The following is an 18,676-nucleotide window of genomic DNA, read 5'->3' on the forward strand; positions in this document are numbered from 1 at the left end:
AAAAGGATCAACTCACGGGTATTTACATCAGTGAGAGCTGCCACAAACTGAAGGTATTTTTTCATCAGAGTGGTTTGGTCAACCACCGTGGCCCCTTGTGTTGCAACAAATGCCATTTTTCTTCTAATCCAGTTTACTTCTCAAGAGAAAAGTATCAGGTCCATGAGTTCACCCAGCCTATGAAAAGAAATGTATAAATTAGCCAATTTATTATTTTTAAGATTTATTTATTTTTAGAGAGGAGAAGGGAGAAAGAGAGGGAGAGAAACATCAATGTGTGGTCACCTCTCGCACACCCTGTACTGGGGACCTGGCCCACAACCCAGGCGTGTGCCCTGACTAGGGATCAAACCAGCAACCCTTTGGTTCTCAGGCCAGTGCTGAATCCATTGAGCCTCACCAGCCAGGGCTAAATTAGCCAATTTATTAAGGGCACAAGCTCACAATCTCTACAAAAACCCTACCTAAATAAATGCCTGCATTTATCTAAATATTTTTCCATTAATCCAGAATATGCTATTCCCTCTGCCTTTTAAAAATTAAAATTTACCTAAATCCATTTTACCTATTAATTTCTAAACATGGTATTTCTAGACAAATGCTTTTCTTTCCTTCTGTATTTCCTTCTTTCACTAGGCCAGGGGTCAACTACGTTCTTCATATTCTATCTGTAAAAACAGAGATAGGTAATAAATATTTTAGGCTTTGTGGCCATGAATTCTATCACAACTACTCAGCCAGACACCACATAAATGAACAGTAGCTATGACCCAATACAACTTTACTTCTGGACACTGAAATTTCAACTTCATATAATTCTCCAGTGTCATGAAACATTACTTTTCTTTTGACTTTTCCCCAACCACCTAAAACATGTAGAAACCACTCTTGGTGCAAGGGCTGTATAAAAACAGGCACCAGGCTGCATCTGGTCGGCTGGCTGGGGCCTGGCCAATTCTGCCCTAGGTCACTTGTTCTCCAACTTCAATGTGCATGAAATCACCAGGTGCCGGAGATGGATTTCCAAGCATAACCCAGAGACAGTGGTTCAGTGAGCACCCCAGGAAGCTGCAAATAGTTTGCAGCTGGAATATGGTAGGCATTCAAAAAATGCACATTGACTAAATGAATAAATGATCTAAAATAACAACTCTGTGAGTCACAAACAGGCTGTTGACCACACTCTGAAAAACGCCACTTCAGACTGGAAAACAGAGGGAAACTTAGATGTTATTTTAAAAGCCTTCACAAAGGGTCTGCAGCAACTGGGGCAACTGCTTAACCACCCTCCTTATATCTATCTACCTTACTCCAGTCTGCCTTAACAGTTTCTTGACTTGATTTTCTTTCTTTAACAGAAACACCAATAACTCTTCTGCAGACCTTTGTAAAGCTTTGCCCTACTGAATACACTGCCTTGCAGCTCACACTTCTGCCCCCACACCCTGACTCCACAAAGCCCCTTCTGGCCACTCTCCCAGAGCCTCAAAAGCGCTGCTCCGATGGAGAAAGGACACCCACAGCTGCACCACCCTAGCACACACAGCCCACCACAAGTCCCACTCCTCTGACTCAAGGCAGGAAAACACCCAAAAGAGGCCAAAGGAAGGGATTCTGTCCACTCTGCTGGATGATGACCAGACTAAAGCTTCCTGTTTCAGGTCACACTCCCTCCTTCAAACGCAGAAGGTCTCACACTCCCATCTTCATTCCAGACACACAAGACTCTAGGTCATGGCCTCTCCCTGCCTAGCAAATTTCTGGTCGCCCCCAAACTTCTTAACGGCTCGGACCTCCGTTACCACCGGACTCATCAACTCTTCCCTTTCCCAGGGTCCCCAGGGGCCTGGCTCAGCTTTCCGGCCCGGAAGGGGTGGGGGTGCCTAAGGTGCGAAAACGACCCATCCCGCCTATCTGATGGGGAGTAGCTCGAAGACCCGGGAGGCCCAGGGTTCAGGCCTGGCTTCGATGGAGTCCCTGCGTCCGGACCCAGGTGGAGAGGCCTGAGCCTGTGCGGCACCCGCACTCGGGCAAATGGCCCCACCGCCCGCCACCGCCACCGCCGCCGCACCGCGAGGCGGTGCCGCCGGACCAGAGGGGGCGCTGTCCTCGCCGCTACCTTCGCTCCGCACGCTGGGCCAGGCGGGCCAGGTACCTGCGCGCAGGCCAGGAAGGGCCCGGCCGAGCGGGAACACCTCGGGGCAACGGTGCCCAAACCCCACGCTCCACCTTCCCCGGCTCCAACGGCCCTCCGCTTCCCTCCTTCTTTTGTCACCGTCCCCAGACCCCAAGCGCCCGCCTCCTAGGCCGTGCTACGGAAAGCGCCGAGGACCAAGATCTACGCCGCTCATCCCCCGCCTCCCGCGACTCCTGCTGGAACGGACAACAGCGTAGGTTGCGGCTAGAGCTGGGCCCCGCGAGAGACTAAGGGCCCCCGGCACAGGTCGACCTCCCTCTGCCACCCCACGGAGCCGCAACGCCCCAGAGATCTCCCCACGCCTGGACCGCGTCGCACCCGTTGGGAGCTGCTGCACGCGCTTCCCGGGGCCGTTCCGCTCCACTCCCGCACATACCCCGAGTTCGGTGCCCGGCCTCTGCAACCGCGAACCGCGACCACCGATGAAACACAGGCTTCCGTAGAACCGCCGCGTGCAGTCCCGCCCCCTCTTAAAGCAGGGCCGCCGCGGGAGAAATAGACCCGGGCGCACCGCCCCCAAATGGGTGCGGCCTGGGCTGGGAGCGGGAGGGGCTGTGCGGCACCTGGGGGCCCTGGCGGCCCTTTAAGCCTTGTCCGCGTGGGCGGAGTCGCCGGCAGGGATGGAGCTGCAGGGAGTCACCTACCACATCTGTTTCCTTGGGCTTCTGCCCTAAGTCTACTTGCCGGAGCCAGACTCCGCGAGGGTGCGGGAGTGACGCTCGGCGACTGCTTCCCGCGTGGGCATCCGATAGCGGGGGTCTGGTTCGGGAAGAGGCCACCCCTGAACTGAATACTGCAGGCGAGGCGCGGTTTTCTCCCCCCTCCCCCTCCACACACAAACTGCTTTCTCAGGCTCCCTCTTAGCCCGAGAGGGGGTGGAAGGAAGGAAGGTCTTTGGGGAGTGGAAGGCAGGAGAAAGGCCGATAGCATGTAAGCAAGGGAAAACCCTCGTGTTCTGCCTGGAGGCGGCCGACTGGGTCATTTGTTTTGCAGCTGCATCACCCCAAAGCTGTCCCCTCGGGCAGATGCATGGACCTAGGCCAAGATAGTGAGACCTGAGCCAGTGGGGCAGAACGCCCTGGTGCCTAGATGTGAAGGCGTGGACTCCACCGAAGACCCTGAAAGAACGCTCCAGAACGGGAACCTTTCAGGAAAGGATCCAACACAAGACACGCGAAAACCCAATAGTATCAACACGCAAGCGAGTGCTGTAGGAACTGTAAACCGCAAGAACGTTGATGGCGAGAGGAATGAAATAGGGGAGGACCTGTGACGCCAAGGAGGGCCGGAAAGAGAAATGGACCAGAAAAATGTCAGAGGCGGAGACTGGCGTGAGGAGTGAACGTGATTGGACCAGGTAAATTGGCCTGAGATGCAGTAGAGATTCCTTCCAGACTTTCGGCACCAGACATCCGGCATCAACTAACCCCTCCCACCTGGGCCGACCCCCTAGATCGACCCCTACTGTTCTGAGATACTGAACCTGGGGAAGAAAGGCCCAAAGCTCCAAGGGATCTCAGCGGTTATTCTCGCCACCTGCCTTGTCCCTTCCACAGGCTTACTGGGAACGGCGGCCGCCCTCACCTACGACTTATGTTGCTTCCACCAGAGACAAAGGCAGCGACCCCAACTCACAATGCGCACCCAGATCGCCGCCCAGGGCTTCACAGTCGCAGCCATCTTGCTGGGTTTGGTTGCGTCTGTGGCCTGGCCTTGAAAGCTCCGCTTAAGTCCTGGCTGGTGTAGCGCAGTGGATTGAGTGTGGGCCTGTGAACCAAAGGATTGCGGTTGGACTCCCAGTCAGGGAACATGCCAGTTCCCAGCAGGGGACCCACGAGAGGCAACCATACATTGATATTTCTCCCTCTCCCCTTCCCCTCTAAAGATAAATAAATAAAATCTTTTTTTTAAAAAAGGAAAGATGAAATAGAGAACAAGGGATAGTGACCAGAGGGGAGAAGGAAGGGAAGTTAAGGGGAAAATGGGGGAGGGATTTGGAGGAACAAATAGGAAGGACACAGGGACGAGAACTAAGGGGGGTGGAAATGGGAGGGAGGTGGGGAGCAAGGGGCGGGGGAGGCTGGGATGGGAAAAATAGACAAAAAACTGTACTTGAAAAATAACTAAATAAAAGTAAAAAAAAAAAAAAAGGAAAGAAAGCTCCACATAGTTCATTTCCAGGCCCAGGAGCACCCACCAGCCCTGACAAGTCCCCTCCATTTGGGCGTTGCATATGTCTATTTTGCCTCACCACTTAATAAACTCTGATCCACTTGTAATTTTATCAGTTCATTCCCACTCTCAGCCACAAGGTGTCTGGTCTTTGGTTTTAGGTGTAAATGCATTAAACACTGCACGGGCCCTTAGAAATGATATGACCCAGTGATTCCCAATTTCCCTGCAGTGAGGACACTCTGTAAACAGCAGAGATTCCCTAGGATGATACTATTTGGGAGAGGGAAGAGGATCTTTCCAATAATTTCCAAACTTGGAGTAGACAAGCCTTAAGACTAGGCCTGTGGTTGTCCTGACAGAGGCAGGGGTTCAGCCCTCCCCTGTGCTTCTGTTCCTCACACCCCTCCCACCTCCTGAGAGCACCTCAAATCCAGACCATCCTGCTGTGGTTCTTGCTGCACTTAACAGGAAATGGGCTCAGAGAACAATCTGGTGGAGTGTACGGAGCACTGTCAGTGGTTTGTGTGCCTGGTGTCTTGGAGTTAAGGAGGAAAGGAGGCTGGGGACCTGAGCAAACTCTGCAAGACTGGCCACCTGTCACTTTTGTAGTCGTGCACTGTTAAACAAGCATTCTAGTCTGTGGCTACAGTCATCTGGGAAGTGCTGATTTGGACCTAGTTCCTTTCATGTGTGACTCCATTAATTCCAATACAAGCTGCAAGTGGCCAGGATGGGAAAGGGGGAGTAAAGAAAATACCCACTTCTGGATCATCCTGACACAGTCTAGATTTGAGAAGTGCACGACCAGGGTCAGCTACATTGCTTGTCCTGTCTGTGGTCTCTCAGCTTAAGGCAAAGCTAATGTGTGTAGAACAGTCATTGTGGTGTCCCTTGCTTCAAGACTCAAGAACATAGATTGATAAGGACTATGTCACAACTAAAGAGGATGGTTACAATTTTCTGAATGTTTTCAATGGATTTAGAGAGGAAAGGAGCAAGAAAAACATCACCTTGTTGTTCCACTTACTTATGCATTCACTGGTTACTTCTTGTATGTACACTGACCAGATTTTGAAGCAACAACCTTGTTGTATCAGGACAAAGCTCTAGCTACTGAACTACCCAGCCAGGCCAAAACAATGTGCAGGCCTGCAAGCCAAAAGATCACTGGTTAGATTCCCAGTCTGGGACATGCCTGGGTTGAGAACCAGGTTCCCGGTTGGGGGGCCTGCAAGAGGCAACAAATCTGTTTCTCTCCCACATTGATGTTTCTCTCCCTCTTTCTCCCTATTGTCCCCTCTCTCTAAAAAAAAAAATTATTAAAATAATTAAAATGATTTTAATACAATTATTTTTAATTAGTTGACATAAAATTTCATGTTTCAGGTATATAACATACTGATTAGACATTTACATACCTTACAAATACCCCAGTTAGTACGCATCTGACACCATACATGCTTATTACATTATTGACTATATTCCCTATGCTGTACTTTATATTCCTCAGTAGTATTTTTTAACTGTTACCATTACTGTGCACCCTGTTGTAGACCGCTCTGCCTGATTTTAGGAATTGTATCTCTACCCCTCGTAGCTAAAGATGAGAGAGGACCTCTGGAATGCCAGCCACAGGAGACAAAGCCTGTCTCTGGTAGCAAATGCTGCCTCAGTTCCTCTCCCTGCCCCCAGAGCTTGGTTGGAAGTCAATGACGGGTAAGACCCCTCACAGCGGGGGGCAACCTAAGCCAGACTTGATCACCTGGGAGGCCTTCATGGAAGGACTCCAGGGCTGCAACAGACAGCAATGGACTCTTGGCCCCCAGCTTTGTCAAAGCCTGAGTCCCCATGTTCTCTGGAAGAAGGGCTTCCTGGCTCTAATCCCCTTAAGCCTAAATACCTGTTGGGGAGAAGTGCAGCTTCTTGCTTTGCTAGAGCATGTCCTGAGGGAAAATCTAGCATCACAAAATGCTGATAAACCTGTGAAATCTGCTCTGCTCAGAGTGCTTTCATTCATATGATAAAGGTCCAAGAGGAAATGAGTATGTCTCGCAAAGTTTCTGCAACTCTCTTCCTGACAGACACTGACTCAGACTGAAACCCTCAGACCTATTTGAAATGTTATCTACTGTTTGATCCTTGCCGCCCTGTATTCCTGTGTATTACAACCCAATAAGAGGCTATGGAAGAGGGTGCTCGGGGCCTTTTTCTCTTCGGAGAAACTGGCCGTTACTGGCCTCTTTCTCCCCAGAGAAACTGGCCACAGCCCACTCCTCCATCCCCAAACAGATCTCGTCTTGTCTCAGCCATATTTATTCATTCACACGTGTCCGTGGCACCGGAGGGACCTCGCAAAAGAGGTCGCCCCCACAGCACCCTAGAAAAGCTATGTTGAATTCAATCATAAAACTCAGATTTGACCTTACTTGGAAATGGGGTGTTTACAGAGGTAATCCAGTTAAAATGAGACTAAGGTGGGCCCCAACCCAACATGACTAGTTTTCCTTATTAAAAGGGGGTAATCGGGACAAAGACAGACGCACATAGAGGACAGGCTGTGGGAAGGTGAACTCAGGACTGTAGTGATGCATCTACAGGCCAAGAACCGCCAGAGCAGGGGGCCGGGAGACAGAGAAGCCTACACCACCCTCCCCTGGGCCCTCAGAGGGATGGGGCCCTGCTGACACCCACATGTCACTCCTCCAGGAGAGAAGGGTGCTCTGTGGCTCTAAGACACACGTGTCAGACGCTGTCACAGCAGTTCTGTGGAACTAAGTCGGCTGGCAGTGACTCTAGTCTTTTCAGTCACTGTGTAGGTCACAGTACTTTGAAAGAAGCCAGGTCTACAACCTCTTTTGCAGGGCAAGAAGGTGTGGTCAAGGCTCTTTATCCCAAATCCACAGGGGGCGCAGCTGAAGGAAAGGGAGCCCTGGGCCCTCCACAGGCACAGCCCCTGCCAGTCCCACAGAAGGGGAGCTGGCGGAGGCCACCTTCACCGGCCTCTCTGCCAGGCTGAGATGAGCCTCCATGGGGAGCCCCTGCTCTGGCCTCTGCCCCCCCCCCCCCCCCCACTTCAAGCCCCTGATGCTCTGGGAGCCTTGTGCCTGCACTGCATGATGGGAACACCAGGAGCACCATCTCACAGGCCGGTTCAAGGACCAGAAGAGGTCAAATGGCAACAGCATTCTGTGAGACTGTGACAGGTTCCTTCCTCCTGCGGGTGGAGGCAGCAGACCCAGGCAGCCAGGACGGGGCCCCTTCCAGCTGGGAGCTCCCGGGCTTCCAGGGCAAGAGCCTCCTCTTCTCTCAAGGCCATGGGGCTCAGGAAGTTCTAAGCACAAACTGAGCCCTGACACCATTTGTGGCTTCCAGAGAAACGAGAATGGTAATAAATAAGTGTAAAAAGAGTTAACAACACACCCTTTAAGCCGAGAAAAAATACATCGGGAGGGACAGTCACAACTCTGTGGACTGAGAGGCGGTGTGAGGGGCTGGGCCACAGGGCCAGGAGGGAATGAGGGTGAGAGGGCCAGTGTGTTCCCTGCCCGGCCCTGGGCCGTGGGGAGAGTAGGTGGGCTGTGCAGCAGCTGCTGGAGGCTTCCCTCCCCTCTGCCAGAAGCAGCTGCTCCTCCTCTGCCCTGGGCCTGCCCAAGCTCTGTGGCCGTGCTGGTGGCAGGCCCCTAGCGGGACAGTGGCGTCTGCTTCAGGGACATGAGCACGGAGCGCAGGCGGGACACGTCTTTGCACTGCTTGCTGCTCTTGGGGTTGAAGACACACAGCTGGGCCACCTTCTCCCACTCTGTGCCTGGGCTGTCCTCCTTGGATTCCTTCACGAAAGCCTCCTCGGAGGCCCTGCGGGTGGAGATGGGACACGGGTCTCAGAGCCTCAGGGCCACCTGCCATTGCCCTGCATCAGTGATGCTCTGCCCCTGCTGAGCGAGGCTGCTTTGCCCTGCCCCCCCCCTACTCTGGGCCACTTTATCCAGAGGTGCCTTCCCCAGCCCTGTGCCCTCTGACCTCAGGCCCCAGGAGCAGCCTTGGCATCAGGCGAAGCCTAGGCTAGTCCTGCCTCAGGGCCTCTGCACTTGTCACCTCTTGTGGGAATGCTGTTCCCCCAGACCGACTGCTCACAGCCTGTTGTTTCTCATCATTGGGGATCAAGTGTCCCCTGCTCTGTGGCGTCACCCCAGCATAGCTGATCCTCCACTGTGGTCAGAGGGTGGTGGTGGCAGCCAGTCCTTGCAGCTGATCAACATTGGGGTAAACAGCAATCAAGGCTCAACTATGAGAGCTGGGCATACGCAGCCCATGTTGGTTTGCAGGGGTGCAGCACACCCGAGTACCCTGCCTTGGTGATCGGGGTAGCTGTGCCCCTGGGCCCTACAGAACCCCTACTCCACAGCAGGTCTACCTAACACATAGAAGAAAACACACAGAGCCTGCCCAACTAAGGAAACAAAGAGATAGCTCCCAAATGAAAAAACAGAACACAACTCCAGAAACAGAACTAAACACTAAGGAGACGAGCAATCTACTACAGATTTCAAAACTGTTCATAAGGGTGCTCAATGAACTCAGCGAGAGCCTCAGCAGCACAAAAAAGGCCGAGTGAGAGATGAAGATGCACAAACTGAAATAAAAACTAATTTATAGGGAATCGGTAACAGAGTAGATGAAGCTGACAGTCAAAACAGCAATTTGGAATATAAGGAAGCAAAAAATACCCAATCAGAACAGCAAAAATGGAAAAACAAAAACAACGAAGACAGTGTAGGAACCCTCTGGGATGACTTCAAGCCCTCCAACACTCACATTGTGGCCACGCCTCAGGGACGAGAGAGAGAGCAAGAAACTGGAAACCTACTTGAAAAAGTAATGGCAGAAGACGTCCCTAACCTGGTGAAGGAAAGAGACAGACAAGTCCAGGAAGCACAGACGGTCCCAGACAAGATGAACCCAAGGAGGCCCACTCCAAGATACATCATAGATGAAATGCAAAAAGTTAAAGACAAACAGAGAATCTTAAAAGCAACAAGAGAAAAGCAATCAGTTACCTACAAGGGAGTTCCCATAAGACTGTCAGCTAGATTCTCAACAAAGACTGCAGGCTTGAGGGAACTAGCAAGAAATATCCAAAATGATGAAAAGCAGAGACCTACAACCAAGATTACTCTACTCAGCAAGGCTATTATTTAGAATCAAAGGACAGATAAAGAACTTCCCAGACAAGAAAAAGCTAAAGGAGTTCATCACCACCAAACCAGTATTATATAAATGTTAAAGGGTCTTCTTTAAGAAGAATCAAAAATAAAGACATTAAAATGGCAATAAATACATTATCAACAAATGAATCTTAAAAAAGTAAACCACCAGTCAGAAAAGAAACAGACTCACAGAGAATGTCGTGACATTTGCCAGATGGGAGTGGATTCGGGAGAATGAGAGAAAAGAGTGACAGGATTAAGAAGCACCAAGTGGTCGTGACAGAACTGTCCTGACGTCCTGAAGCCATGAAGTTTAGCACAGGGGAAAAGTCAATGGGACCTGATGCCAGTAGATGCTGTCGGACAGACGGCAGATTTATTGGGATAATCACTTAGTAAGTTGTGATATGTGTCGAATGTGACTGAAAAATAAAAATGATTAACTTGAAAAAATAAAAATAATAAAGATCTTCAAAGCCAAACTTTCAAAGTCTTCCATGTGCTAATGCTCATCAGTGGAGCAGTAATAGAGATAGAACCAGCCACCTCCCCAGCATGTCTGAAGATGGAAGTGTTGTCAGCCCAGGATGACTGTCATCTCTGTGAGGCCAGAGCCTTGGGACTGCTCCATCTTTGCTTTTGGTTGGAATCAGAGAGATCTGATCAGAACACGGGGGAGGAGCAGGGCGGGGCCGTAGGCGGAGTTTGCCCAAGCCACAATAAACAGTCTAGGACAGGACTGGCTGAGTTGAATGCCTCTACAGGACATGCAATTATGAGCAAAAAGGTTTGAAAGAAAAGAAAAGCTCTAGGGCTCCTTGGCTGGCGGGCTTGCTGGCCCTCGCTCTGCTTCCTCAGTGATGGCCGGGTGATGGTGCTGCAGTTGCCTGCGTTTCCCAGCAGATGGTATTTTGAATGGAAAAAAACTCCACGCACAGTCTACTATCAGGGCAGCCTGGCAGAGGGTGGCAGTTACTCTTCTTTGGGTGTTCTAGAGAGGCCAGGCTCTGAGCCAGATTCTGCCATTCTCCAAAACTGTGTAGGTTTTGTATCTCATGTTGTTTTAGTTTATAAACTAACCCTATAGAAATAAGACATTTAAATCTAACGGGGGGGGGGGGGGGGGGGGGCAGGCTGGCTCGTGTGTCTCAGTGGATTGAGCGCCAGCCTGTGAACCAAAAAGTTGCTGGTTTGATTCCCAGTCAGTGCACATGCCTGGGTGTGTACCAGGTCCCCAGCTGGGGGCGTGTGAGAGGCAACTAATCAATGTTGCTCTCACACATTGATGTTTCTCTCCCTACCTTCCTCTCTCTCTAAAAATAAAAATAAATAAAATCTTAAAATTAGCCCTGGCTGGTGTGGCTCAATGGACTGAGTGCCTGCTTGAGAACCAAAAGGTCACTGGTTTGATTCCCAGTCAGGGTGCATGCCTGGGTTGCTTCCCAGTTCCAGGCGTGCGAGAGGCAACCATTTGGTGGCTCTCTCCCTGTCTTTCTCCCTCCCTTTCCCACTCTCTAAAAATAAAATAAGCCCTGGCTGTTGTGGCTCGGTGGATTGAGCTCGGGCCTGCAAACCAAAGGTCCACAAGTTCGATTCCCAGTCAGGGCACGTGCCTGGGTTGCAGGCCGGGTCCCCAGTGGGGGGCATGTGAGGGGCAACCGCACACTGAGGTTTCTTTCCCTCTCTTCTTCTCTCCCTTCCCTTCTCTCTGAAGATAAATTAATAAAATCCTAAAAAATTAATTAATCAGCTTTTCCGTGCCATTAGTGCTCTAGCAAACATGGTGAACGTTCCTAAAACCCGCCGGACTTTCTGTAAGAAGTATGGCAAGCATCAACCCCACAAAGTAACACAGTACAAGAAGGGCAAGGATTCTCTGTATGCACAGGGGAAGCGGCGTTATGACAGGAAGCAGAGTGGCTATGGTGGGCAGACTAAGCCGATTTTCCGGAAAAAGGCTAAAACTACGAAGAAGATTGTGCTGAGGCTTGAATGTGTTGAGCCCAACTGCAGATCTAAGAGAATGCTGGCTATTAAGAGATGCAAGCATTTTGAACTGGGAGGAGACAAGAAGAGAAAGGGCCAAGTCATCCAGTTCTAAGCTTCATTTTTTGTTTTATTATGTGACAATAAAATCATGAGGATATCTTCAAAAAAAAATAATTAATTAATCAATTAATTAAAATACATAAATTATCCCAGAGCAAAAAGAACAAAGAAAAGTGTTTTAATTTGTTTAAATTATTTGTTTTAAAAAATCTTAAAACCAATAGGGGAAATGCTAGAAGTCAGGTGTTAGAGTTTAGTTTTGTTTTTTTTTTTAGTTTTTTATTGATTATGCTGTTACAGTTGTTCTATTCCCCCCTTCATTCCCTTCCACCCTACCCCCCCATCCCCACCATTACCCCCCCTTTAGTTTATGACCATGTGTCTCAAGTCCTTTAGATTCTATATTTCCTATGCTATTCTTGCCCCCCCCATCTATTTTCTATCTACTGTCTATGCTACTTATTTTCTGTACCTTCTCCCCCCCCTCCTCCCACTCCCCTGTTGCTAACCCTCCTTGAGATCTTCATTTCTATGTTTCCACTCCTGATCTAGCTGTCCTTTTAGTTTGCTTTTGTTTTAGGTGTGGTTGTTAATAACTATGAGTTTGTTGTCCTTTCACTGTTCATGTTTCTTTAACTTCTTTTTTCTTAGATAAGTCCCTTTAACATTTCATATAATAAGGGCTTGGTGATGATGAACTCCTTGAATTTGATCTTATCTGAGAAGCACCTTATCTGTCCTTCCATTCTAAATGAAAGTTTTGCTGGATAGAGCAATCTTGGTTGTAGGTCTTTGGATTTCATGACTTGGAATACCTCTTTCCAGCCCCTTCTTGTCTGTAAGGTCTCTTTTGAGAAATCCGCTGACAGTCTGATGGGGACTCCTTTGTAGGTGACTGTCCCCTAGCTCTTGCTGCTTCTAGGATTCTCTCCTTCATTTTAATTTTGGCTAATGTAATTATGATGTGCCTTGGTGTGTTCCTTTTTGGGTCCAACTTCTTTGGGGGACTCTCTGAGCTTCCTGGATTTCCTGGAAGTCTATTTCCTTTGCCAGATTGGGGAAATTCTCCCTTTATTATTTGTTCAAATAAGTTTTCCACTGGTGGCTGTGCCTTTCCCCCTTCTGGTACCCCTATAATTCGGATGTTGGAGCGTTTAAAGATGTCCTGGAGGTTCCTAAGACTCTCCTCATTTCTTTGAATTCTTGCTTGACTCTTTTCTGTTTGGCCATTATTTGCTTTCTTCTGGTCCACTCCATTGATTTGAGTCCCAGTTTCCTTTTCATTGCCATTGGTGTCCTGTGCAATTCCATTCATTTCAATTAGTTTCGCCTTCATATATTTGTCTAATTTGTGGGTATAATCAACCAGTTCTGTGAGGATCCTGATGACCAGTGTTTTAAACTGTGCGTCTGAGAGTTTTGCTATTTCTTCATCGCTTAGATCTATGGGCTCTGGGGCTTTGAGATCTTGTGACATTTTTGGTCTGTTCTGGCCCTTTAAGTGTGAGAAGCGGTGCCTTGGACTCCCAGGTTGCTGGGTTGTGACGCTGTATGTGGGGGCGTGGTCAGAGCGGGGAAATGGCGACCCCCTCTGCTGTTTCTCACAGCTGGGTGAGGATTAGCATCTTAGGTGGTTCACCTGGGCCGGGCCACTCAGAGTTGCTGGGTTATGACGCTGTATGTGGAGGTGGGGTCAGAGCAGGGAAATGGCGGCGCCCTCGACTGCCGCTTGCCCTGGGGACCCGCAGGCCCTGGTCCAACCGCCCACTCCCTCGCCTGTCCGCCCGCGCACATGTGAGCGACCACAGTCAACACGCAGTACCGCGCCCCTGCTGTCTCCTCCGCGGTCGTTCACTAGGTCCAACCCTGTGCCTGGATTCCGCGCCTGAGTCCGTCTGACCGAGTCCTCCTGTGCAATCCCGCTTCACCAGCCGCTGGTTTCGCCCCTTACCGGTCAGGCTGAAGAATTTGTTGTTTACGGACTTCCGAAAAGTTCAATTTTCCGTGTTCTGGCTGTGTTTTCTATTGCTAATATTTAGTTGTCTCTAAACTTGGTTGTGTGAGAAGGCATGGCACATCCACCTATGCCTCCATCTTGGCGGAAGTCCTAGAGTTTAGTTTTAATTGACAGGCTTGAGTGACTAGTGCGCGTGGAAAGGTGTTATCCAAATCTGTGAAGGTTCTGAATAAAGACTCCTTTCCTTTATCACCAAACCTTTGCCTCTGGACTTTTGCCTAGTGGGGGTGTCCAACCTTTTGGTGTCTCTGGGCCACACTGGAAGAAGAGTTGTCTCGGGCCACACATTAAATACACAAACACAAAAACTGATGAGTAAAAGAAAGTTTCAAGTAAATTTACAATTTTGTGCTGGGCGGCATCTCTGGTTGGACACCCCTGGAAGAGGGTGGTGTCCGGCAGCAGGGCTGCACTTTATGTTCCATAACAAAACCAAACCAGCCTGTGCTGATGATATGGATCCAACTATAAGGATGAGAGGGAATGAAGTCAGCCAGTCACAGCCTCCAGTTCCTCTGCAAAGAGGTGCCAATGAGAACCTCACAAGCCCCACCCTAGCTGGTGTGGCTCAGTGGATTGTGCACCTGCCTGGGAACTGAAAGGCTGCAGGTTTGATTCCCAGTTAAAGCACAGATCTGGGGTGCAGGCCAGGTCCCCAGTTGGGGGTGTATAAGAGGTAAATGATCAATGTCTTTCTCCCTCCCTCCCTCACTCTCTAAAAAATTCCATCAAGAAAAACGACAAATTGACGTTTCTCTCCCTCCCCCTTCTGCTCTCTAAAATAAAAAATTTATATATATATATATATATATATATATATATATATATATATATATATATAAAAGATTTTATGTATTTATTTTAGAGAGAGGGGAAGGGAAGGAGAAAGATAGGAAGAGAAGCATCAATGTGTGGTTGCCTCTCACATGACTGGGGACCTGGCCCACAACCCAGGCATGTGCCCTGACTGGGAATCAAACTGGCGACCCTTTGGTTCCCAGCCCATGCTCAATCTACTGAACTACACCAGCCAGGGCTGTATATGCAATTCTTAAGAGAATCACTGAGATACACTGAAGACAGAAAGTTGAGGGATTCTACATTGAATGTGTGGCCATCCAAACCCTTTTATGTTCAGGAGGACAGCTAAAATCCCAGACAGATGAGAGGAAGGATGTATGGAGAGTTCCACAGCACTCCTGCTTTCATGCCAAATGTACTACCTTCCATTTCAATGTTCAGTCTCTATGGCCTTAATAGACATGAAACTGATTCGTCACTGGGAAGATTAAATGAAATGGTGGACTGTCTAAAACACTGTTCATCCTCAAATTCTTCAGAAGCTGAAATACATGCCTAAGACTTAACGGTTTATTTTTCTATCCTCTTAGAGACCTGGACATTTCCGGGGGAGGGGCTGGAAGTTTATTTGCAGAAAGTTTATTTGCAGGTTTTTTTAATGTATTTAATATTTTTTTGAGAATGTTTAATTCATTTTATTTTTTTAACTTTTTTTATTGATTATGCCATTACATTTGTTCTATTTCCTCTCCTCCGTTCCCCTCCACCCTGCACACCCCTCCTCCACCATTCTCCCCACTTTAGTTCATGAACACGTCTCAAGTTCTTTAGATTCTATATTTCCCCTACTATTCTTACCCTCCCCCCATCTATTTTCTATCTACTGTCTATGCTACTTATTCTCTGTACCTTCTTCTCCCTTCTCCTTCTCCCACTCCCTTGTTGCTAACCCTTCATGTGATCTTCATTTCTATGGTTCACTCCTGAACTAGCTGTCCTCTTAATTTGCTTTTGTTTTAGGTGTGGTTGTTAATAACTGTGAGTTTGCTGTCCTTTCACTGTTCATATTTTTTATCTTCTTTTTCTTAGGTAAGTCCCTTTAACATTTCATATAATGAGAACTTGGTGATGATGAACTCCTTGAATTTGATCCTCTCTGAGAAGCACTTTATCTGTCCTTCTATTCTAAATGAAAACTTTGCTGGATAGAGCAATCTTGGTTGTAGGTCTTTCATTTTCATGACTTGGAATACTTCTTTCCAGTCCCTTCTTGTCTGTAAGGTCTCTTTAGAGAAATTCACTGACAATCTGATGGGAACTCCTTTGTAGGTGACTGTCCCCTTATCTCTTGCTGCTTCTAGAATTCTCTCCATTTTCATCTTGGCTAATATAATTATGATGTGACTTAGTGTGTTCCTTCTTGGGTTCACCTTCTTTGGTACTCTCTGAGCTTCCTGGATTTCCTGGAAGTCTATTTCCTTTGCCAGATTAGGGAAATTCTCCTTTATTATTTGTTCAAATAAGTTTTCCACTAGTGGCTGTTCCTTTCCCCCTTCTGGTACTCCTATAATTCGGATGTTGGAACGTTTAAAGATGTTCTGGAGGTTCCTAAGCCTCTCCTCATTTTTTTTTTTTTGAATTCTTATTTCTTCATCATTTTCTGTTTGGTCATTTTTTTCCTCTTTCTGGCCCACTCCTTTGATTTGAGTCCCAGTTTCCTTTCCATTACTATTGGTTTCCTGTGCATTTCCATTCATTTCAATTAGGTTAGCCTTCATTTATTCCTCTAATTTGTGACTAAAATCAACCAGTTCTGTGAGCATCCTGATCACCAGTGTTTTGAACTGTGCATCTGAAAGTTTGGCTATTTCTTCATCGCTTAGATTTCTCGGCTCTGGGGCGGGGTCACAGGTTTGTGATGCTATATGTGGGGGCAAGGTCAGAGAGGGAGCAATGGCGGTCCTCTCCGCTCACCCCCACCTGCTTATCCGAGGGCAAATGTGAGAGTCTGCCTCCCTGCGCCAGTCGCTGGGGCCTGCGAGATCTGTCTCAACACTCGCCTCTTCACTGGTTTATCTGCGTGCAAATGTACGACCAACTGCAGACAGCCAGCAGTGCCTGTTCCCTGGGTTCAGCCCATAGCTAGCCCACATGTGGGATCTGCGCCCCCGGCTGCCTGTGCACCACCCAGATCTTTTTTGCCCGACCGGCTCCGCTGCTGGTTTCACCCCTCTCACCGGTTTAGCTGAGTGGTCTATTGTTTCTGGACTCTGTATTTGATTTTCTGTATGGCTTGGTTATGTATATTGTTGTTAAAACTTTGTTGTTTTTAGATTTGGTTGTGTGAGGAGGAAAAGTGTTCCCACCTACGCCTCCATCTTGGCGAAAGTCCTATTTAATATTTATTGTATTTTTTCCCATTACCATTTAAGAAACCTGGGCATCTCTGACCTCCCTTCACACACTTGAGTCTCATCAGTACAGTGAAAATGTCCCACCTGGGGACACAGTTCCTGGACTGTGAGCCCTGAACCAGCTCACCTCTTCCCTCTGAAGTTCGGGTCTCCCCCCATAAAAGGAAAACACCTGAGGACCCCTTCCAGCTCTGACTGTACAGGATGGAGACCTACAGGAATGTGGCCAGCACCTGGCATTTAGCACACGGGGTTTCTACGTGAGTTCCCGAGGCCTATTCTCTGCATCCACCTCCATGGCCTTCACCTGCAGACAGCAGAGACTGGTAGACAAAGATCCTGGTTGCAGGAAAATTCTAGAGGCTCCTGACTTTCACTACACAACCACGTGACCCCTAGGGATCCACATACAACATCAAGCAGGAATTGATGACAAAGAGAACCAATGCCCTGGAGGCTTCACAGTTCTCAAGAGATCCAAGCAAGCAATTCTTCTGTGCCTATTAATGAAACTGACATAATACCCCTTGCCTGCCTCACTGCAAATGAAACAATGCACCTGAAAGTGCTTTATAATTTACAACTAGGGAGAGACTGCGAAAACCTTCTCTGTAAGGAGGAGCAACCCCATAAAGCTTGGCTACAGCTTCACATTAGTACTGACATTTTCCTCTGGCGTGAAAGAATAAAAAGAAACTCGCCTAAAGGCAATGGGACAAGTTCAATCACCAAACCCACACAGTAGGTAAACCATTTATTTACTTAACTGATTTTAGAGAGATGGAGAGAAAACACTGATTTGTTGTTCCACTTATTTATGCATTTATTGGTTGATTCTAGTATGTGTCCTGACCCAGGATCGAACCTGCAACCACAGCATATGAAGATATCACTCTAAATAACTGAGATTTCTAGACAAGACTATTTATTAAGCACTAGTCACATCCTAAGCACCACTGGGGATTTACTAGTGAACAAAACCGGAATAAAGATTATGTTCAGGAAAAGAGACTCGGAATAAAGAGGTAAATACATACATAGTATACCATCAAGTATTTACAAGTGCTATGAATTCAAATAAAACCAAGAAGAATTAACTGGGTGGTAAAGGGTGCTATTTTTGAAAGGGTTGTCCCAAAAAAGGCTTATTCTGGAGAAACTAGCCCCAGGAAAGTTAAGACCAGGGTCAATTAGATGACTGGAGAGAGGTGTAAGGAAGAGTAAGTTAAGATCCCAAACTGTGGGGAGTATTTTATCAGGAAACGTAAAGGCAGGAAAAGATAAATTCTGGAAAATACCATTAAGATGCCAAGGGACCCAAACAGGTTAATTTCAAGAAAAAAAAATGGAGGATAGGCGAACTTTAACCAATGTCCAATCTGAACTGAGGAGGAAGTATGAGAGAAGTCTAATAGGGACCCTCAACCAGGGCAATAATACATTGATGTTTCTCTCCCTCTCTTGCTCCCTCCCTTCCACTCTCTAAAAATGAATGAATGAATGAATGAATGAATGAATGAATGAATGAATGAATAATAAATAAGGACCCTCAACCTGTCAGTGCAGGCTAGCCGAGTTGGCTGTGTGAAGTCACACACCCAAGAAGGGCGTGAGAAACTTGGAAGCCAGGATGAAGTCCTGAAACTTGGATAAGTACCGCCGAGGGGGGCGGGGCAAAGGGCGGGGCAAGGGCCGAGACCCTGACCAGTCAGTACCTTTCTCTTATGGACGGGCACCGTCTTGTTGGAGTCCACAACCAACCCCCATCTCGGCCAGGTTCAGCCGCACAGATTTGCCGTGGTACCAGGCGTGTCGGATG

At 48.2% G+C, this 18,676-nt stretch overlaps 2 protein-coding genes across 5 annotated transcripts in view; one reads left to right on the plus strand and one right to left on the minus strand.

Moving 5' to 3' along the window:
- TRRAP (transformation/transcription domain associated protein) overlaps positions 1-4,137 on the minus strand; it is a 124,439-nt gene extending 120,302 nt beyond the window's left edge. The window contains exons 1-2 of one of the 4 annotated variants that reach the window (XM_037164016.2): positions 3,833-4,137; positions 17-177 (exon numbers count right to left, since the gene is read on the minus strand). In XM_037164016.2, the coding sequence (XP_037019911.1) occupies positions 17-116 (100 nt within the window). In that variant the 5' untranslated portion in view covers positions 117-177; positions 3,833-4,137. Of the gene's footprint in view, positions 1-16; positions 178-2,119; positions 2,246-2,573; positions 2,799-3,832 lie in introns of those variants that run through there. The other 3 variants (XM_037164013.2, XM_037164015.2, XM_037164014.2) reach the window with 3 other exon arrangements.
- A 7,197-nt stretch (positions 4,138-11,334) lies between these two features.
- LOC119052713 (60S ribosomal protein L36a-like) lies at positions 11,335-11,733 on the plus strand. Its single transcript, XM_053663409.1, has one exon. The coding sequence runs from the start codon at positions 11,357-11,359 to the stop codon at positions 11,675-11,677; it is 321 nt and encodes a 106-aa protein (XP_053519384.1). The 5' UTR covers positions 11,335-11,356; the 3' UTR covers positions 11,678-11,733.
- The last annotated feature ends 6,943 nt before the right edge of the window (positions 11,734-18,676 follow it).

This window comes from Artibeus jamaicensis, unplaced genomic scaffold (assembly GCF_021234435.1).
Source record: "Artibeus jamaicensis isolate MK-2021 breed Jamaican fruit bat unplaced genomic scaffold, CSHL_Jam_final contig_1085, whole genome shotgun sequence".
Lineage (NCBI taxonomy): Eukaryota > Metazoa > Chordata > Mammalia > Chiroptera > Phyllostomidae > Artibeus > Artibeus jamaicensis.

Excerpts from the sequence above, each read along its gene's own strand:
- LOC119052713 (XM_053663409.1), top strand. The coding sequence starts at position 11,357 with ATGGTGAACGTTCCTAAAACCCGCCGGACTTTCTGTAAGAAGTATGGC.